This window comes from Dictyostelium discoideum (genome assembly GCF_000004695.1).
Source record: "Dictyostelium discoideum AX4 chromosome 2 chromosome, whole genome shotgun sequence".
NCBI lineage: Eukaryota > Evosea > Eumycetozoa > Dictyosteliales > Dictyosteliaceae > Dictyostelium > Dictyostelium discoideum.
In genome coordinates this window covers 4,351,255-4,373,754 of record NC_007088.5, presented here as the reverse complement: position 1 = coordinate 4,373,754, position 22,500 = coordinate 4,351,255, and the positions used below count along the sequence as shown (strand labels likewise).

The 22,500-nt window shown below is 24.2% G+C and overlaps 8 protein-coding genes and 1 non-coding gene across 9 annotated transcripts in view; 7 read left to right on the top strand and 2 right to left on the bottom strand.

Moving 5' to 3' along the window:
* Positions 1 to 207: 207 nt before the first annotated feature.
* DDB_G0274899 (hypothetical protein) lies at positions 208 to 5,103 on the top strand (the record flags this gene model as incomplete). The annotated part of the gene is made up of 9 exons (XM_639018.1): positions 208 to 818; positions 930 to 1,087; positions 1,334 to 1,598; positions 1,701 to 2,024; positions 2,137 to 2,411; positions 2,529 to 3,365; positions 3,446 to 4,111; positions 4,230 to 4,842; positions 4,926 to 5,103. The coding sequence occupies 9 exons, from the start codon at positions 208 to 210 to the stop codon at positions 5,101 to 5,103; spliced, it is 3,927 nt and encodes a 1,308-aa protein (XP_644110.1).
* An 872-nt stretch (positions 5,104 to 5,975) lies between these two features.
* On the top strand, positions 5,976 to 9,389 carry DDB_G0274897 (hypothetical protein; the record flags this gene model as incomplete). Its single annotated transcript, XM_639017.1, has 7 exons — positions 5,976 to 6,140; positions 6,234 to 6,353; positions 6,454 to 6,698; positions 6,849 to 7,017; positions 7,094 to 7,213; positions 7,314 to 7,401; positions 7,564 to 9,389. The coding sequence occupies 7 exons, from the start codon at positions 5,976 to 5,978 to the stop codon at positions 9,387 to 9,389; spliced, it is 2,733 nt and encodes a 910-aa protein (XP_644109.1).
* Positions 9,390 to 9,790: 401 nt separating this feature from the next.
* Positions 9,791 to 10,747, top strand: DDB_G0274895 (hypothetical protein; the record flags this gene model as incomplete). The annotated part of the gene is made up of 1 exon (XM_639016.1): positions 9,791 to 10,747. One exon carries the CDS (start codon positions 9,791 to 9,793, stop codon positions 10,745 to 10,747), a length of 957 nt encoding a protein of 318 aa, XP_644108.1.
* Positions 10,748 to 11,744: 997 nt separating this feature from the next.
* Positions 11,745 to 14,667, top strand: DDB_G0274893 (hypothetical protein; the record flags this gene model as incomplete). The annotated part of the gene is made up of 3 exons (XM_639015.1): positions 11,745 to 11,870; positions 11,955 to 12,167; positions 12,259 to 14,667. 3 exons carry the CDS (start codon positions 11,745 to 11,747, stop codon positions 14,665 to 14,667), a joined length of 2,748 nt encoding a protein of 915 aa, XP_644107.1.
* A 747-nt stretch (positions 14,668 to 15,414) lies between these two features.
* DDB_G0274891 (hypothetical protein) lies at positions 15,415 to 17,115 on the top strand (the record flags this gene model as incomplete). Its single annotated transcript, XM_639014.1, has 1 exon — positions 15,415 to 17,115. One exon carries the CDS (start codon positions 15,415 to 15,417, stop codon positions 17,113 to 17,115), a length of 1,701 nt encoding a protein of 566 aa, XP_644106.1.
* A 545-nt stretch (positions 17,116 to 17,660) lies between these two features.
* Positions 17,661 to 17,731, top strand: tRNA-Gly-GCC-1. The gene has a single exon. It is a non-coding gene; the product is annotated as a tRNA-Gly (tRNA).
* A 7-nt stretch (positions 17,732 to 17,738) lies between these two features.
* DDB_G0274671 (hypothetical protein) lies at positions 17,739 to 18,503 on the bottom strand (the record flags this gene model as incomplete). The annotated part of the gene is made up of 1 exon (XM_639013.1): positions 17,739 to 18,503. One exon carries the CDS (start codon positions 18,501 to 18,503, stop codon positions 17,739 to 17,741), a length of 765 nt encoding a protein of 254 aa, XP_644105.1.
* Positions 18,504 to 19,041: 538 nt separating this feature from the next.
* Positions 19,042 to 20,547, top strand: DDB_G0274673 (hypothetical protein; the record flags this gene model as incomplete). Its single annotated transcript, XM_639012.1, has 1 exon — positions 19,042 to 20,547. The coding sequence occupies one exon, from the start codon at positions 19,042 to 19,044 to the stop codon at positions 20,545 to 20,547; it is 1,506 nt and encodes a 501-aa protein (XP_644104.1).
* Positions 20,548 to 21,044: 497 nt separating this feature from the next.
* gxcX (FYVE-type zinc finger-containing protein) overlaps positions 21,045 to 22,500 on the bottom strand; it is a gene marked incomplete at both ends in the record, with an annotated part of 3,600 nt that continues 2,144 nt past the window's right edge. The window contains one exon of the mRNA XM_639011.1: positions 21,045 to 22,500. This exon is cut by the window's right edge and continues 1,619 nt beyond it. Coding sequence (XP_644103.1) covers positions 21,045 to 22,500 — 1,456 coding nt within the window.

The window sequence follows — 22,500 nt, the reverse complement described above, 5'->3', positions numbered from 1 at the left end:
TAATCTTTTTTTTTTTTTTTTTTTTTTTTTTTCTCAACTTTTTTTTAAAATCATTTATTAATTAATTTTAAATAAAAATAAAAAAATAATAGTAATAAAAAAAAAAAAAAAAATTTTAAATATTAAAAAAAAAAAAAAAAAAAAAACCAAAAAAACCAAAAAAAAAAACAAAAATAAAAAAAAATATAATATATAGCATCAAAAAAAATGAATAACAATGGTATAAATGAAATAACTGACATGATTGACGTTGTAAATGGCGGAGGGACTATAACTACCACAACAACAAATACAAATAGTACAGTCATAGTGGTACCACCCACAACACCAATTTTAGTAAATCATCAAAATCATCAACTAGTAGTAAATGAAATTAATAATGTAAATAATTCTGTAAATAGCAACAACAACAACAACAACAACAACAACAACAACAACAACAATAATAATAATAATAATAATAATAATAATAATAATAATAATAATAATAATAATAATAATAATAATAATAATAATAATAACATCAACAATGATAATAGTGCAGTTGGTACACCAAGTGGTAGTAGCAATAATGCACATACAAGTAGTAGTAGTAATAGTAATGGCAGCAGTGGCAGTAGCGGCAGTAGTAGTAGTGTAAATAGCGTAGTAAAAATGTCAAATGGCAACAGTGTAAATAGTAGCAGTAGCAATAGTAATTATAAACCTCTTATTGAAAATACCCCCACCAAAGGTGTTTGGATAGTTGAAATACCTACATTTTCAGCTTATAAAGAAAGTTTCTATACTCCAATATTTAATTTATGTGAATCAAATTGGTAAGTTTTTAAAAATTATTATTTTTATAAATTATTTGTATTTTATTAACACACTTTTTTTTTTTTTTTTTTTTTAATTTTTTTATTTTTTTTTTTTCTTCTAAATTATAGGAGATTATTAATATTCCCAGAGGGAAATAATAGTCCTGGTAATATATCAATATTTTTGGATTATTATGATATCGGAACAAATCCAATGTTTCAAAAAGAGGCCACTCTCACATTAACTTTAATAAATCAATTTGATGAGTCAAAGAATGTAAAGAAAAGTAAGTTATTAAATAATGATAGTTCTCTCATAATACACACAGTCACATAACTGTTTTTTTTTTTTTAATTTTAATTTTTTTAATTTTGATAACACACTCACACACAACCCCCACCTTTTTTTTTTTTTTTTTTTTTTTTTTTTTTTTTTTTTTTTTTTTTTTTTTTTTTTTTTTTTTTTTCCTAAAAATTATTTAATTCTTAATTTTTTATATTAAACTAATATTAATTATTTTAAAATTTTATAGCATCAAATCATGTATTTTCATTTAAAGGAGTAAATTGGGGATTCATTTCATTTTTAAATTTACAAATTTTATTGAATCCAAATAATGGTTACTTAGTATCCGATAAATTAAAGATAAAAGTTGAAATTCAATCGCCAAAAACTGTTGATTTATCAGACCCAAACGATATTAAACCATACGGCAAATTCTCTTATCATTTGACAAATTTCTCTCATCACTTTGAAAATTTTTATTCACCAACCTATTATGTTTGTGGTTCGAATTGGTAAGTTTGACATATATATATTTAAAATAAAAATAAAATAAAATAATAATAATATTAATAATAATAATTACTAATAATTAAAATATTTTTAAAATAATAAAGGAGAATATATATTTTCCCAAATGGATATTCATCACCAAATTATTTTTCAGTTTATTTGGATTTGTTGGATGTTAAATTTAAACCATTAATGATCAAACATTTATTTTTTGCAATCGAAATTATAAATTTAAAGAATCCAGAAAAGAACTTAAAGAAATGGGTCGATCATGTTTATGATGATAAGAATATGAATTTTGGTTTCCCAAAATTCGTTTTATTAAATACATTATTAAACCCAGATTCAGGTTTCATTGTTGATGATACAATCATAATCAACATTGAATTTACTGTTATGTCTTCAAATTTTATTGAACCTTCTCCCAAGTAATTATTAATTATTAATAATAATAATAATAATAATAATAATAATAATAATAATAATAATAATAATAATGTTTTATTAATTTTTTTTTTTTTTTTTTTTTTTCTTAATAAGTTTTGAAATTTCATCAAATTTGGGACAACCAGACTGTGGTAAATTTACATTTTATGCAAAGAAACAACCAAATATAGATTTAATATTTTCACCAACTTTTGAAATAGCAGGATGCTTATGGCAATTGGTTAGTTATCCTCTAGAGAATTTAACAGATTATTTTTCAATTTATTTAGATTTGGTTGATATTAAAACCAAACCACTACTTAGAAAGCATATATCATTTGCAATTGAAATCGTTAATCAAGATAATCCTTCAAAAAATTTTAAAAAATGTAACAAACTTTTTTTTATTTTTTACAAAATTAAATTATTATCTTTGTAGTCGGTATAGTTATTAACTATCTTTTTTTTTTTTTTTTTTTTTTTTATTTATTTTTTATTTATTTTAGATATTAGTAATATTTATTCATATAATTCATTTAGTTGGTTATTTCAAAAATTTATGAAAATTTCAACATTATTCAAACCAGAGAATGGATTCTTTAAAGATGGCACAATCATTATCAATGTAGAATTAATTGTGATTGCATCAGATTTCTTAAGACCAATTCCATTCAATAAAAATTTATTCCCAGCATTAACATCAAATAATAATAGTAGTTCTAGTAATACTAGTAAGGATAATAGTCATATTGGAAGCACATCATCAAGTGCAATTCAAAACCCTCCAACAAAAAGATTTTTAAAGAATACGATCACTGCAATTAATGGTGATATTGATAGTGAATTTATTAAATCTGGTGGTGGTGAAAAGAAACAAAAACAAGATCCACTATCTTCATCTGGTCCTATTGATAATAATAATAATAATAATAACAATAATAATAATAACAATAATAATCCAGATGAATGTACAATGTTGTCAGTATCAAAAGATGGAATGATTGAACAACAACAACAACAATTGGCATTGGGACAATCACAAGATTCAATGGATATTGATACAAAAGAACCAATTGCATCAAATCAATTAGAGGAAGTTACTGGTTCATTTAGTTATAATATTGAAAGATTTTCAACATTGGATAAAAATTTCTATTCACCTGTTTTTAAATTATACAATACAGATTGGAGATTTTATATTTTCCCACGTGGTAATAGTGCATCTGGTTTCTTTTCTTTATATTTAGATTATGTTGATCCAAAAACTAAACCAAAGATAAGACAATACATTTGTTTCATTTTAGAAGTTGTTAATAAAGATAGTAAAAAATCTGAAAAGAAATGTAAGTTGTTTTTTTTTTTTTTTTTTTTTAAAAAAAAAAAAAAATAATAATATTAATATATTTTTTATTTTTATTTCTAGATTCGTTCCACACTTTCTGTTATAGTAGTGTTAATTGGGGATTTAAAAAGTTTTTACCATTAGATACAATTAAAAAAGATGATTATGGATTTTTAGATAATGATACATTAACAGTAAAAGTTACAATTTACTTTTTATCACAAAATATTTTAGATACAAATCATTTATTATCTTATTCAAATGAAACATCAAAACATATTCAATTATATAGTAAACAACAGCAACAACAAAAACAACAACTACAACAACAACAACAACAACAACAACAAATTAGTGATGTAAATAGTACCGCCACCAGTAATAATAACAATAGCATATTGGATGGAGCCAATAGTGATATTATCAATAATACAAATAGTAATAATGATGTAAATAATGAAAAATTAAAAAAACAAAAATCGGATGAAGAAAACTTTTATTATCATACGATCAAGTTAACTTTGGATTATGATTTTGAAAAGAGTCAAAGCTTTGAATTAGTAGATTTTGTTAAACACAATCCAATAAAGATTAGAAAACTTTCAACATTGTTGGAATTGAAACTCCAAATTCAAATGATATATGGAGTATCATTTGAAAGACAAAGAATTTGGTTTTGGGATCCAACTCCAACAAAAGCAAGTAGAGTTACAAGATGTCCTTTATTATTAGATGATGAAGATATTTGTAAGTAATTTTTTTTTATTTTATTATTTATTATTTATTTATTAATTAATTTATTTATTTATTAATTAATACTAATTTTCTATTTTGTTTTTTTTTTTTTTTTTATTTTTTCAAAAAGTTTCACAATATTTAAATATGCATGGTCAAGCAACCGAAATGAGATTCCATTTGGAAGTATCAAATTTACCAAATCCAAACGAAAAGAATTTATTCTTTGATCCAATTAATAATGATTTGATATTGATATTTTTCAAATATTATGATCCATACAAAAAGCAACTCGAATTCATTAGTACCAAAGTTTGTCAATCAAATTCGCCAATCAGTTGCTTAATACCATTTTTAAATCAAAAATTATGCCATAAATCCGATGATCCAAATTCACCATTGTTATTGTTTGGTGAAGATTCAAATGGTGTCAGTGCTTTAGATCCTCATAAAACTTTAAAGTCCTATGAGATTGCCAATGGTTCAATGATCATTTGTCAACGTTCATTGTCTTTACGTGAGAATGTACAATTCCCATATCTCTCAGATTACTATAATTTCACTTTCCACAAAGTAGTCATTGCTTTCCAAATTATGAATTACAAGAATACAAACTCTCAAACTGATCTTAGCTTTAAAATGGAAGTTTTAAAGGGTATGAAATATAAAGAAATCATTAAAAGAATCTCTGAAATCATTCAAACTTTCCCTCAAAATATTAATTTATATTCATTACCAAATGGGTAAGTTTTTAAAATATATTTAAAATTTTTAAAAAATTATATATTAACTTTTTTTTTTTTCTTCAAAAATTTTCTCAAAACAGTGATACTTCAGGTGCTTTTAAAATTATTAATCCAACAATCTTGGGAGAAAAAGCAGTTTATGATACTTTACTCTCAACACAAAGAAATGTTTCATTGATAATGGTTGAAGTTAAAGAAACCATTTTACCAGTCCATTTCTTATCTTCTTTGGATAAAACTAAAGTATTCAACCTCTAAAAACCAATAATAATAACAATAATAATAATAAATATAATAATAAAAATAATAATAATGAAAATAGTAGTTACAATAACAATAATAATAGAAACTATCATAGTTATTATTTTATCATAATCGTCTCTCTCGTTTTAACAAATTTCTAAAAATGTAATAAAAAAATTTTTTTTTTAAAAAACTCTTTTCTTTTTTATTTTTTTTTGTTTGTAATTTTTTTATTTATTCCAGAATAATAAACCCGATTGACTAATATTGGATAATTGTATTTTTATTATTATTTTTTTTTTATTAAAATGAAATCCAGTTTTTAATTATTACCAATCACTATTCAACAACATATTATATCATTTTTCAAAACATAAAATTAATTTTCATCATTATAATGATCTGTTTGTGTTCACTTTTTAAATAAATATTTACTCATTCAAAATAAATTAAATAATTGAACATTCCCATTTTTTTAGGAAAAAAAAATAAAAAAAAATGATAAAATAAATTTAAAAAAAAAAATAAAAATAAAAAATAGATAATCTATTTATAAACCTGGAAAATTTTTCAAATATATTGCAGGTATAAATTCCAAATCTCAAAACTTGTCAATTATCATCATAATCAGTTAGGGTTTATTTTTTAGAATTATTTTTAGAATTTTATTGAAAAAAAAAAAAAAAAAAAAAATTCCATTTTTTTTCAAAAAAAAAAAAAAAAATAATAATAAAAAAAATAATAATAAAAAAATAAATTAAAATAAAATTTAATTCAAAAAAGATCATTTTTTACTTTTTTTTTTTTTTTTTTTTTTTTATTGTTTTTTTTTTTTTTTTTTTTTTTTTCCAATATATTTTATTTATATATTTATTTATATGTAAAAGATGGCAGGTAATTTAGAGAGGATATTTGAAAAATGGCAAAGTTCATTGAGCGAACCTGATGATTTCATTTGGATTCAATCATCAAAGAATAAAGTAGACCTCCTATTTAGAGGTGATGAAATTTCTATTTCATTTCCTTTAGATGTTAGTGACATTAAACAATTTGTAAGTTTTTATATATTAAATAAATCATATATATTTTTATTAATATTTTTTTTTTTAAAAAAAAAAAAAACTTTTAAATGAAATAATATAAAGCACTTTTCAAATAGATCAAATGACCAATGGATTGCAAATATTAATAAAGGAATTCAAAATGATTCATCAATTGTAACATTCTCTGATGTGTTAAATTTGGCAGTTACCCAACATGATAGAGTAAATATATATATATATATACATTACAATTTTATTTTCTTTTTTTTTTTTTTATTTTCTTTTTTTTTTCTCACCCAATATATATAAATATTTAAATTAGAAAAATCAATCAATTAAAGAACCAACTAAAAAAGCAAAACACTCAAATGAAGAGGATAACAGTGATGAAGCTACAGAGGAAGATGGAGATGATGATAGCAATAATATTAATGAAGATGAAGATGGCAAGGGTGAAGAAGATGATGATGATGATGATGATGACGATGACGACGATGAGGAGGAAGAAAATGATGATGATTTTGATATGGATGATGATAATTTCGAAAATGATGAATTTCAAGAAGCGTAAGTTTTTAAAAATTATCAATCATATATTTATATATATATATATATATATATATATATATATGCGTTTATGTATATATGTATTTAGTTTTTAAAGCTTACAATTTATATAATAATAATAAAAATAATAATAATAATAATAATTATCAGATTGCAAACATTAAAAATGAAAAAGATATGGGCAAAGAAAGATCAAGAGATTAGAGCAAAATTAGGCGAAAAGAAAAATTCAAAAGTTAAATCAATCTTCAGTAGTGATGCTGCTTTTGGTGTTTTAACAAATGATTTATTTAGTATTATGCAAAATGTTCACTCATTAGTATGTATCATTTATAAAACAACTATTATAATAATAATAGTAATAATATTAATTATTTAAATTTAAATTTTTAAAGGGTTTCTCAGCACAACCAATTGATGATAATATTTATTTTTGGTCTGTTAAAATCTTTGGATTTGATCAAGATTCAAAAGTTTATGGTCAACTTCAACAAATTAAAAAAGAATTTGAATATGTAAGAGAAATTCGAAATATATTTAAATATTGATTAATTATTATTAAAACTAATCATTATTATCTCTTTTATATATTTATATATATATATATATATCTAGGACTATGTTGAACTTCAAGTTTTATTTACAGAAGATTTATATCCATTCTATCCTCCAACTATAAAAATTATTAGACCAAGACTTCAAGGTTTTTTATTGGGTAGAATCACTCATTTAGATATTTTAAAATTAGATAATTGGAATCCAGGCATGTATACTATATATTTTATTTTTTAAAATTTATTATAAAATTACTAATTAATAATTTTTTTTTTTTTTTTTTTTTTTATTATAATAATAATAATTAAAGTTTGGGATATGAGATACCTTTTAAATCATTTGAAAGATGTTATTGAAAAACATGGTTCATTCGATGTAAATAATCCAATGAATGCATTATCAAGTACTGGATCATATTCCTCATTAAAACACTTTTTACTTAAATTGGAGATTTTAAGTGGAAATTCACCAAGAGCCAATCTTAAATATGGGCATGATATTTCATTACCAAAATTATCAACAAGTAATAAACCATCATCACCATCATCACCACCAACTACTACTACAACTACCACCACTACCACCACTACCCTTTCTACAAATGGTGAGGATAAATCACCATGGGCAAAAGGTACTGGTTATGGTAGAGGTCAAGCAAAGAGTGGTTGGAATGTTGATGCATTTTTAGCAGCACAAAAAGAAAGAGACTCTGAGATCATTTCATTGGTAAATGCAATCGATTCAGAGATTAGAAATTCAAGTCCACCATTTGACGTTTTAGAAGAGTCATGTCTTTTGCCATTCATTGAAACTTACTGTAGAGAATTATCATTAATGGATTTGGAACGTCATTCTCAATTATTTAGTGCACTCTTTAAATTGATCTCTACATTATTGGATAGGGATCAATATATTTCCTTGTTTTCATTATTACAATTTCAAACTACATCTTTGGGTGATCATATAAATGAATGTTCAAAACAGGTTGAATTATTTTTAAAAAGAGTCGATCAAAGTCCAACATTACCAGCTGCCTCAACTCCAACTTCATCTGTAACTTCAAGTTTTAGTAATATTATTAATTCCATTACATCAATATCATCATCATCTTCTTCTTCTTCCTCTTCTTCTTCGAGTATTATACCAATTACAATTATAAACCCAACAACAACAACAACAACCAATGCAAATAATCAATCAAATTTAGAATTACAAAGATTTATAATTACAATATCAAAGAAAATGAATGAAAAATTGAAACAATTTAAAGATGAGGTTGCTCAATTAGAAGCAAATAGACCATCAATACAATTATCTGGTAGTGTTGATTCAACTGAAAGTATTGAAAAGAAATATTGTCAAGCTATGAAACCATTATTATTTGATACTTCAGATTTGAAAACTGTAAAATCAAATAAAACTAGTACTCAATCTAGAACCATTCGTATCGCTCAAGAACAAGGTTCAATGATGAAATCATTACCACTCTCTTATGAGTCTTCAATCTTTGTTAGAGTCGATGAAAAGAATATCGATGCAATGCAATGTCTTATCACGGGTCCAAAAGATACACCCTATAGTGGTGGTTGTTTCTTATTCAATTGTACTTTTCCACAAGAGTATCCATCTAGTCCACCCCATGTCACCATTTTAACAACTGGTGGTGGTTCAGTTAGATTCAATCCAAATCTCTATAACAATGGTAAGGTTTGTCTATCACTTCTTGGTACTTGGGCTGGTAGTTCCGGTGAAACTTGGAATCCAAATACTTCAACACTCCTACAGGTTTTCATTTCAATTCAATCCTTGATTTTAGTACCTGAACCTTTCTTTAATGAACCTGGTTTCGAAAGTCAAATAGGTACAAAGTCTGGTATTGCTTCTTCCTCATCCTATAATCATAATCTCATTCCTTCCACTATTCAATATGCTATGATCGAAATGATTCAAAATCCACCACCACCATTTAAAGATGTCATTCTTGCTCACTTTTTCTATCAAAAAGATACTATCAAAAAACAATGTGACGCTTGGGTCAATGAAATTAAAGAAGCAAAGAAAGACTATGCTAAAATTTTAAAACTTGTAAATACTTTAAATACTTTATTAAATAATTTAAAAGAACCTGTTGATTAAACCTTTTTTTAAAAAAAAAAATTTTTAATATCAAATTGTCAAAAAATAATAATAATAATAATATCAAATAACATAATAATAGTAATAATAAAATAAATAAATAAATAAATAGTCTCTGTATTTTTCTAAAATTTAATTGATTTCTTTTTATTTTTATTTTTTGTCAAACTTTTTTATTTTAAAAGAATTGTAAAGCCAAAAAGAAAAAAAAAATTTGATTTATTTCTTGGAACAAGAATTTAAAATCTGAATATAAAAATAAAATTTTTTTTTTTTTTTTTTTTTTTTTTTTTATTATTAATTTATAATTAATATTATTTATTATTTTTATTATCATATTATTTTTTTAATTATCTTTAAGATTTAATAAAAAAAAAAAAAAAAAAAAAAAAAAAAAAAAAATGAAATCGATTTTGTTGATATTAATTTTATTTTTTTCATCATGTTTAGCCCAAAGCTGTTTTGATTCAAATGGACTTTATATTTCGTCAATAATACCTGTAAGTTCTAATGGTGGTGAAGCTGTTTTCTTTGGTTGCTTTTTAACAAATAGAAGTATGACTATAAGTATTGGAAATTCTGAATGTACATTCATCAATCAAACTGATTATGAATATGTATGTTATGCACAACCAGGAAATGGTTTTCATAGTGTCTTTATTTTAGTTGATGGTTTAATATATTATACTCTCCATGGTGCTTTTTATTATTATGATAGTGGTGCTAGCTCTGCCACAACTACTACAAATCCATCGACTATATTCTCCTCTTCAACAACAACAACCACAACCAGTTATGCATCGACTGCATATTCCTCTTCGACAACTAGTTATCCATCAACTACATATTCCTCTTCGACAACTGGTTATCCATCAACTACATTCTCCTCCTCAACAACAAGTTATCCATCGTCTTCTTCTTCCTCCTCATCAGACTACTCTCAACCAACTATTTGTGAATACAGTGAAAGGGGTTTGACGATTAATGGTTCATCATCATTTATTAAATGTAATGGGTATGGTCCAACATATTGTGTTGATAATATTGGTGGTTCAACTTGTCAAAGTGATACAAATGCTGTATGTACCGTACAAAATAAAGTTTCAAATGAAAATTCAATCACTTGTTTTGGAAATCATATTCAATGTTTCTCTTTGTATGCTCGTTGTTCTATAAATATACCAAATAATCAATTCCATGTTAATGGTGAATTACAAACTTCAAATATTGTTGAAATTTCAAGTCCAAATGAAACTAAAGAAATGGATGATTTAGGTTCTCCATCATCCTCTTCTTCTTCTTCCTTATATGTACCAACTGTTTCAATTATTATTTTTATAATAATTTCAATATTGTAATAATAATAATAATTATCTCATTAAGTAAATAAATATAACCATATTATTATTTTATTTAATCACAATTTTTTAATTTAATTTTATTTCATTTTATTTCATTTTATTTTTATTTTTTTTTATTTTTTTTTTATTTTTTTATTATTTTTTTATTTTTTTTAATGGTTGTTGTAATAATTGATAATATAATGTATACGTACAATGATATCACCTAATAAAAGTTTTGTAAAATGTCATGTGGTGATTTTTTTTTTTTTGTTTTATTTTTTTAATTTAATTTTATTTTAAATTCTTTTTTTTTTTTTTTTTCCTTTTTTTTATAAAAACAGACGTCAATTTTGATCAGTTAGCCAATGAAAAACAATACCGTTATATTTTTAATTTTTTTGATTTTTTTTTTTTTTTTTTTTTTTTTTCAAATAAAATTTTTCAATAAGACTTGGTCGGAAAAGTTTTTTTTTTTTTTTTTTTTATAATTTGTTGTATTTCATTATATTTCATAAATATTCATTATTTTGTTGTATTTAATAATAATAATCTTTTATTTAAATAGTTGTAGTTGATTTTATTTATTTTTATTTATTTTATTTATATATATTTACTCACACCACGTATTAAATAATTTTCTTTTTTTTTTAAAAATTCAAATTTTTTTACTTTGTGGTAATATAAATATAACTTTACCCAGAGTTTTTTTTTTTTTTTTTAATTTTTAATTTTTTAATTTTTTTTTTAATTTTTTTTTTTTTTTATCATTTTTCATATAACAAACTATCAACAAATCAACATTATTTTTATTTTTGTAATAATCTCACCAGTGTTTTATAAATAAATCCTCATATCCAATAAAAAAAAAATAAAAAATAAAAATATTTTTTTATTTTTTTAAAAATATCTCACATTAGTTTTTATAATAATTTTTTTTATTTTTTTTTTTTATTTTTTTGTAAAGTAATCGATAAAATTTATAAATAGAGACACACACACACACAAAATAATAATGTCATCACCATATCCATCAGAAAAAAAAAATGATGCTCAAGTGTTAAAAGAACAAGTTAAAGGCACATTTGATCAATATATGCCAATTTCACTTCAAACAAAAGAGAAATCTAAAAGAGTTAAAGTAAGATTTATAAATATAAAAGGAAAAAAAAAAAAAAAAAAAAAAAAAAAATTAATTTAATTTTTTATTTTTTTTAATTTTTAGGCACAAATTACAGATTTAAAAGACGAAAATTCCAAACTTTTAAAAGAAACTAAAAAATTTCAAAATCGTTTAATTGAAGAATCAAGTTTACTTTATTTTTTACAAAAGGAAGCCCATTTATTAAAAAAAATTGTAAATAATAAAAATCCTGAAATTAAAACATTAAATCAAACTATATATGATCAACATGAATCAATTAAAAAATTAAAAGAGGTTAGTTAAATTATTATTATTATTATTAATTTTTGTTGGAATTGTTTTTAATAATTTAAAATTTTTTATTATTTTTTTAAATTTTTTAAAGGAAGTTGAAAAAGAACAAAATAATGTAACAATGCAAATTGAATTAAAAGAATTATTAAAACAATCAGAAAATAAATTATTATTAGAGTTAACATCAGTAAAGGATACATTGTTGATTGAATCACAAAGTCATTTACAAGTTAAAGGAATATTAAAAGAGACAGAGGATAAATTAGAGCAAGAGATAAAAATAAATAAAGAAAAGCTTGAAAAGTTGGATAAAGAGATTAATGAACATAAAGATAGTATAAATCAATTACAAGAGAGATTAGAATCTACACAAGATCAATTAAGTAAATCACAACAAGAAAATCAAGAAAAATCCAAAGATATTGAAGAATTAAAATCACAATTGGAATTAAATTTACAAGAGATTGAAAGATTAAAAATTGAAATCAATAGTGAGAAACAAAAATTTGAAAATTTACAAGATACTTATAATCAATTAATTGAAAAAAATAAAGAAATCATTAAATCATTAGAGGAGGAAGTAAAGATTAAAGATGAATTACAAATTGCATTAAATGAATTAAAAGAGAAAAATCAAGAGATAACAGAAATTAAAGAGAAAGAAGAGATTAAAAATCAAGAATTAACCAAAGAGAATCAAGAGTTAACTCTAGAGCTAACTCAATCACAACAACAAAATAAAGATAATGAATCAAAGATTAATCAACATCAAGAGACCATTGAACAATTGGAACAAGAGAAACAAACTCTCCAAAATGAACTTAATAAATTTGAACAAGATAAAGAGATTCTTGAAGCAAATATTAAAACATTAACCATCGAGTTGGATAATAAAGTTATGGAAGTGGATGAGTTATCACAATTGAGAAGTAATTTAAATTTGGAGATTGAATGTGTACGTAAATCACATATTAAAGAGATGGAAGAGTTAACATTACAAATTCAACAACTTCAACAACATTTGGAACAAGACAAGAATGATATTCAACAAAGAGAACAAGAGATTAGCACATTACAACAGGAGAATAAAGAAACCTCTTTAAAAATTCAATCATTAACAATTGAAATCACAAATCGTGATCAATCAATTCAAGAGAAGGAATTAAAAATTCAACAATTGGAAGAGCAACTTGAACAAACCAAAGAAGAGTTGACCAGCATCACAAGACAACTTCAAAAGGTTGAAGTTCAAAGAGAATCTTTGGAACATGAAAATGAATCCATTAGGGAAATGGTATCACAATCATCAATTAAAGGTTTAGATGAATTAATCGCCTCACAAAAAGAAACCTATCAAAAGGATGTACAAACTTTAAATTTCACTTTACTTGAAAAAAATAATACAATCCAAGATAAAGATAAAGAAATTCAACAATTAAATGAAACCATTAGCAAATTACAATCAGAGATTCAAGATGAAAAAGATAAACTTGAACAACAAGTGAAACAACGTGAACAAGATCTTCTCAATTTCCAAGAGGAGAAAGAAAGAATCAATAGAAAAAATGTAGAGGATCAAGTAGATAGTGAACAAGTGACTGAAAAAGTAGTTGGCGATTTAAAACATATCATTGATAATATCTCTAGTGAGAAGGAATTAATTCAAAAAGAAGCAAATAATTTAGCACAACGTTTATCCAATGAAATCGATAAATCAAAGGATATGGAGAAAAAAGTTAAAGATCTAGGTAAGGAGTTTGAATCAATGTTGGCAACCAATGATAATTTAGCTAAAGAATTGGAAGAATCTCAACAACAATTATCAAAATCAAATCAACTCTTAAATCAACATATTGCCGATGGTGCAAATAAAGTTAGTGATCATGATCATGAACAACTCTTGAAGGAATTAAATGATTTAAAATCTAAAAACAAAGAAATCGACGATCGTATTCAACAAGAAAGACAACAATGGCATTCAAATCGTTGGGAAATCGTCGCAGAATTGGAGCAAGAGAAATCAAAATATAAAAAATCTCAAGATCTCCTCCTCGATGAAAAGAGAAGAATGGGTGTCGTTGGTAAAACTGTTTCAAAATTATTAGAAGACAATGAAAAACGTTCTTTCGATTCAATGACTCCCGAATCTTTCTATGCAATGCTTGAGGCTGCTAAAAAAGAATTGGACGAAGGTTTACAACATCGTAAACAATACTATGATGATGAAGATTTAAATGGTCAATTATTAATGGAGAGAGAAGCAAGAAGGTTGGCTGAATCTCAAGTTGAACATTTCGCTGTCCTCTTGGAAAAGAGTAAAGTTGAAATTCAAAAATATAAAGAAATTATAAATAATGGCGGCGCTAATAATAATAATAATAATAAATCTGGTTTCTTTTCAAATTTAATGAATAATACAAGTAATAATTCTTTTATAAAAAGAACATTTACTGGTTCAACTTTTGGTAATAATAATAATAATAATAATAATCAAAAATAAATAAATAATAAAAAAAAAAAAAAAAAAAAAAAAAAAATTGTATAAAAAAAAAAAAAAAAAAAAAAATTTATTTAAATCTATTTATGTGGTCAATATTTATTGTTATTCATATATAATTTTAAGTATTCAATAAATAGAAGTTGTTTGGTTTTTTTTTTTTGTTTTTTATGTCTCTATATCTTATTTTAAATCTTTATTTTTTTTTATTTCATAATAATAATTAAAGTTTTACAAAAAAAAAAAAAAAAAAAATAAAAAATGGTAATTTATTTTTATTTATTTTTTTTAATAAAAATAATATTTTTTTAACACCACCCACCCTATAACCCCTTCAATCATTTAAATATTATTATTATTTATTATTTATTATTATTATTATTATTATTCTCCTTTGTTTTTTTTTTATATATTATTTTTATTTTTTTTTTTAATATATTATTAATTTTTTCTTTTTTATTTATTTAAATTGTGTGTGTAATTTTTCAAGTTGAATTTATTACTACCTTTTTTTCTTATTTATATAAAAAACCTATACATATATAAAAAGAAAATTAATGTTAAATTTCTTTTTTCAAAGTTTTTTTTTTTTTTTACAGAAAGAATATGATTAAAAAATCTAAAAAACAATATATAATCATTTTAATAATAATTATTTGTTTTTTAAATATATGTAAATCGTTCAGTGAAAATGTTGATAAGGAAATTGTTTTAAAAATTGATTTTTTATCAAAAATTAATTATGAAAATATGGAATGTGGAGGAAGTATTAATATTTTTGATCTGGATACAAAAATTTATCCACCTTGTAAAACATTTTATGATGCTGGAGAAAGATCAAGGCAATTATTTGAAAATATTTCTCATATTAATCAAGTTTCATTAGTTTTATTAATATTAAATATAGATCTAAATAAAACATCACCAACAATAAACTTAATTGGTGAAAAAACATTTGGAGATTTAAAAAATTATTGTTCTTTTAATATTGATTTTCAAGATATTAATGGAAATAAAATCAAAGAGTCAGAAATAAAGAAAAAACCATTATTAATAATTGATGGGAAATCAGTTTCAAGATCATTTATAAAATATGTTGGATTTGAAAATAATACTTTATGTAATAAAAAATTAATATCAATTAATAATTTATTATTCAAAGATTGGAGTTCAACATTAGTATTTTCAAATTCATTACTAAATAAACCTTATCATTCTTTAGATTTTTATTTTTCATCAATAACAACTACTGGTTCTTTTAAATTTATTGAGTCTGTAGAAGCAAACTATACAGAGGGTGATTTACCTGCAAATTTTATTTTTAAAGATTGTCATTTTGCAAATGTTACGAATCAATATCAAACACCTTTGTTTTATATGTATTTTAATAATATTAGTTTTGTAGATACAGTTTTGGATAATATGAAATTGGTTTATTCACCATTTTATTTAACAATGTCAACTTTAGTAATGGAAAATTCCATTATTAACAATATTGAATTGATAACAAATGAGGATTTACCAATAGTTAATATGAATGGGTTTGTAATTCAATTTTATAATTTACAATTTACAAATAATAAAATATCGACATTTTTTAAAGGATATTTCCCAAAAAGACCCTCACAACCAAGGGATCCGAATATATTTAGGAATTGTTTATTTAATAATAATAATATAATTTCAAAATCTTCAAATAGTTTTATAACGATTTCATTATTTCAAATTATGGAATCAATTTACTTATCTTTGGAAAATACAATAATTTCAAATAATACAATAAATGGAAAAATGTCCTTTCTATCAATTGATAAATCTTATGAAATAAAATTTAAAAATTCAACAATTCCAAATCAATTTTCAAGTGCAATTATAATGGATAATGGTTTTATTGATTTAAAATCAAATTCAAGAATTGATACTCAAACAACAATCAAAGGAACAAATAATTTAATAACCATTGATAAATATTCATCATTAAATTTAAATTTAGAAAAGTTTAAAAAAGATTGTTTAAAATGTATAGTTAATCTTTTTGACAATAGTGAAAACAGCGATGATTTAGTAACAAAAAATAATAAAATTCATAAATTTGATAGAGGTGATTTGATTAAAAAAATAATTGTTCCAGTTTTGATTTGTTCAATTACAATTTCTATATTTATTTTGGTGGCCATTTTTAGGAAAAATATTAAATTGTATTTTGAAAATCTTAAATCTCCAAATAATGGTAATGTTAGTAACAATAGTATAAATAACAATAATAATGTAAATGGTAATTATTTATCAGATATAATAGAATACGAATATGGAGAATCAGTTGAAGGATTATTCTCTAATCAAACATCGTGTGATAATCCTCATACATGTCCATCAAGTTCAAGCCATATCGATCATATTTCTGTGCTTGATAAAAATAACGATGCTCCAGAATTAGATAATAATGTTTAAAAATAAAAATTATATTATTCATTTTAATTTAATATTTTTATGTTTACATTTTAGTTGAATTGCTTGGATTCATGACTATAATCTTATTTAAAATTTATTCATTTAATAATCCTTTAAAATAAAATTTTGAAAAAAACTGCTTTTAAATATTTTTGACGAATGTAACGGAAGTGGTATACTCTAGAAGGACTTATATGAATTTTATTTATTTATTAGTTTAATTTATTTATTTATATTTATTTATATATTCATTTTATTTAACCTTAATAATTTAATTTAATTTAATATTTATTAAATTTTAATTATTTGTTTGTTTATTTATGAGTTTAATTTATTTATTTATTTAATTAATTAAAAATATTTATATTGTTGAGTCAACAATAATATTATAATTTACATTTTATACTATATAAAGAGTTGACATAATTTGCTAAAAGAATATCTAATTTCCTAATAAACTATTTATGATTAATTATAAAAAATTTTAATAAATAATTACTGTAACGAACGATTACTGCTTTTGTTTATCGAAAAATATCAAAATAGCGTATGTGGTCTAGTGGTATGATGCATCCCTGCCACGGATGCGAACTGGGTTCGATTCCCAGCATACGCATAAAATTTTAGTCTATTTTTAAAAAGACCAAGGGATCGATTCTCATGTATTTTATCCCAGATGGTTGTTCGATCTTTTGATCAACAATGTTGTGTGTGTGATCAATTAGATGATATGTTATAATGTAACTTTTAAACGCAACAGCATATGAGTATGTGACAGTAAATGATTCAATTGATGTACAACTGGTGAATTTAGTGAGGTTGTTTGTAATTGCATCGTTTGCATGTTTGGGTGAGTACGTTTTAATGAATGTTTTAATGATTGCATAATCATTTGATGATATATCGAATCTATAGTTGAGTTTGTCGATATTTAGTGCAAGTTGGTTTTGAAGGTTGATTATTGAAGTTAATTTATCAACGTTGCAATTTACGAAGGCAGTTGCACCAATTATTTTAAATGCTGATGGCGACAGTATATCTTCGAAGAGTTTGTGAATGTTTTTGTGAATTTGTTGAATTCTTGTGTCATCTTTTGAGGTTAATTCTTCACGGATGTGTGGTTGATTAAAGTAACACTTAATGTTGATGGTGTTATTGTTTTTTTCTAAGAAAGAGAGTGGTCTTGTGATTGATGGAGGTGCAATGATATCTAATTGATTATCAAGTCCTTTGTTTAGTGAGAGTTGGTTTGTTGGGGTTTGTTTTTTAGGTGTGTCGATTTTTGCACTTTTGTTTTTTGTTGTTGAGGTTGTGGAGGTATTATTTGTATTGGTTGTGTTGTTATCTGTATGATTTAACTGTAATTCAGTTGAGTGATCATCAGCCATTGTTGAAAAGTATATAGGACGATAGCCCTTGCTTTATTGAGCAAAAAAAGGGTAAAATTAAGAGGAATGAATGTGGCGGTGAAGATATAACAGTGATTTATTTATTATATGTATAAATTCTCGTTTATTTCTTTGTTTTTTCGGTTTTTTTGCCACTTTATTTGTAATTGTAATTGAAATATTAGCAAGAACAATAAATGCAGACAATTCAATAATTGGATTACCAATTTCACCCAATCCACAAATTAAAATCAAATTTACCCAATTTGCAGACGACTCTACAACATACAACATCAACTACGAACAACAACAACAATCAATCAAACATTTCGATAATTTCTGTGCTTCAACATCATCATCTTTAAATTTTGACAAAAGTGCAATAATAGAAATCAACCCCCACAAAATCACTGATAAACACATAATAAACAACATTCCACAATCAAAAAGAATTCCAATAACCAAAAAAGATCAATCAGAAAGAGTTCTTGGCTATTTCTTTAATCATAATGGTTTACATAGGAAATTACCAGAAACAATGAAAACACTGTTTAAATCATTAGTGCTATGGAAAACTAGTGGTACAACATTAAAAACAAAAACAACCATCATAAACACCTACTCACTATCACCAATAACATATTTATCATACCTTGAAGAATTTACAAAAGATGAAGAAATTCAAATTAATAAATTAATCTCATGGTTTATGAATTCTCCCGCAAATTCTGAATCACCAACTCTCAATACCAATTCCATTGAAAACAACACATCAACCATCCATTCACGTGCAAAAATACCTTTGATGTGTTATGATAGATCATTAAAACCATTAAAAGAAGGTGGTTGGGGTATGTGGAATATACAATTACGTCAAGTTGCTCAAAAGATTTGGATATACAACAGATTCTTACAAATGCATAAATCTGCAAACAATTCAATATACATGATAAGTTGGATGGATCAAATCATCAACAAATCAATCTCTTCTCCATACCTTATAAAAATAAAAAAAGAATGGGAAAACTATGCAACTCAAATTGGACATCTAAAAGATAAAGTTCAAATCCTACAACCAATATTAACAAAAAACCAACCCTCTCAAACATTAAACACAAATAATATTTCACTACCACCAACACTCAAAGAAATCTACTCGACAATACTAAACAATCACCAATGCAAATCAAAAGACTATATTGGCAAGAAATATTCAGATCTACTTCTTACTTCGCACCAACAATCAATACAACTATTATGGAAATACACATACGACCAACTTTTTGTCAAAATTCAAAAATTAAAAGATCCAAAAGGCCGAGATACAATGCAAAGATTCCATGCTAGATGTCTTCCGATTAATCATCTACACAACAAAGTTTGCCCCATTTGCAACAATGAAATGAATAATGATCCCTATGGTCATTTGTTTTTCAATTGTCAGCACACAATCAACTTCATTAACCACGACAAATTAAAATATTTTATATATAAAAATTGCAATGGAAACAAAAACTGGTCACTAACAAAAAACCATACAACAAAATTATACACACTCATCTATAAACCACAAACAAACAACAAAGCATTTAAACCAGATCCAACTATCAATATTAATTTTCATTTTGCAGAAAACGCACAATATAAAAAATACAGGTTCAACTGGAATTATATAAACACAAATCTTGATCTAGTCAGAACACATGCATATTGGAACATAATCTCATTAGTTATTCACCAAATATGGATATGGTTATGCAAATCATTATTTGACATCAATATAACTCAATCAATTGATAATTGGAACAACCAAATAAACAACACAACACTAGATTATGATATATTAAAATCAAAATGGCACAAGCTAATAAGATTGGAATATTCAAGAACTTTATCAAACTTTAACCAATACTCAATTAAAAACAACCTCACAAAAACTCAAAAAGAAACCCAATGGTCCGAAACCATCAAAAAATTTAAAAAAGAATGGAGCATAAACACTAATGAACCAATTCCAACAATTACACCACCAATTAATTATTAATTACCTAATCTAAAATAACATACCATTTTAAATTCACAAAAACTAAAAAACCTAAAATAAATAAATAAAAATAACATACTAATTGTATACTACAATAGTTTATTTATATCAAAAAAAAAAAAAAATATTTTATCCCATTTTATTAAAAAAATTGGAATCTGGAGTTGGAATACTGGGGAAATATTAAAATGTCATTTATCATTTTAAAATATTAAAAAAAAACTAATAAACATCTATTATTGATCAATTAATTTATCATAAAACTAATCAAATTTTTTTTTTTCCCCTGTATATGGTCATTTATTTTTTGATAATACCAATAAACTAAAAGGTTTTATCTTTTAATCAACAGTATCAGAAATAAAACTGATGAGAATATAATATGGGTGTTTAATTGATTTGATTTGATTTGATAAAATGAAATAAAAAATAGGTAGTATTACAAAATAATTTATTCTTATTTATTTTATTAAATATTTTAAGTGGTTATTTTTCAATTACAATTGATTCGGAATTTGAGGTAATGGTCTCTTTTTAATTATTGGTGCTGTTGGTTGTTCTATTACTGGAGAAGGAGCTTCATTATCGGGGTTATTATTATTATTATTATTATTGTTTTGAATAGTATTTACATTTGATGGTTTTTGAGAAGATTTTGTAATTAAATTTGGTTGTTGTTGTTGTTGTTGTTGTTGTTGAACAATAGTAACTTCAGATGAGGTACTTGACGATCTTTTTCTAAAAGGTGCAGCTGGTTTTTGAGGAATTGTTGTACCAACCAATTTGGTTGGAGTATTAATTTCTAAATCTTGAAGTTGAGTGTTAACATTATTTATACCATTGGTATTAGTAGAACGTAATTGATTAATTGATTGAACAGTTGGAGGGGCCATTGGTCTTGGTTGAATCAGTGGTTTTGAATTTAATGGTGATGTATTGTTTTTATCATTATTAATTGGCTCTGGTTGATGATTGTTTAATGATTGTCCTTCGGTGGATATATGAGGAGAAGAAGCGGATGTGTTATTCTCTAAACTATTTCTTGGTTGAGTTGGAGGTGGTGGTACTCTTCTTGATGGGGTTATTGTTGGTGCTGATTTACCAAGTGGATTAGATATTGATGATGATGATGATGATGATGATGATGATGATGATGATGATGATGATGATGATGATGATGATGATGATGATGATGATGATGATGATGATGATGATGATGATGATGATGATGATGATGATGATGATGATGATGATGATGATGATGATGATGATGATGATGATGGTTGTAAAGTAGTTGAGGAATGTGTTTGTTCAGGTAATGGTGGTTGTGAAGTTGATCTTGTAACTTTTTTAGTTTGCATAATTAATGGGTGTTGTTGTGATGGTGATGGTGGAGTATGGGATTGAGGGACTGATGGCAAAGAGTGTTGAGGTGGAGTATGAGACTGAGGGATTGGTGGCAAAGGATGTTGTGGTGGTGGTGGTGGCAAAGGATGTTGTGGTGGTGTTGGTGGCAAAGGATGATTATGATGTGGTGGAGTTTGTGGCAAAGGATGATTATGATGTGGTGGAGTTGGTGGTGATAGAGGTGGTTTATTTGATTTAGTTATTAAATTTAAATTATTACTCGATGATTGAGGTGAAGTTTTTGAAAGTTTTGATTGAGGAAATTCGGGTGATTGAAATTTAGGTTGATCATTATTATTATTATTGTTTGATGGTTTTAAAATAACAGAATTTATTGGTAACATTGGTCTTAAATTACCATGACTTTGGGTAGTTGGTAATGGAATACCACCTCTAACTACTAATGGTGGTCTTCCGGTTGGTGTTGATCCACCACTACCACTACCACTACCACTGTTTCCACCACCTGTTAAATTTAAATCTGATTGAGATCTTGAAAAATCTCTATCCTTTTCTTTTGTAATTGTAATACTTGAAGAAGAAGAG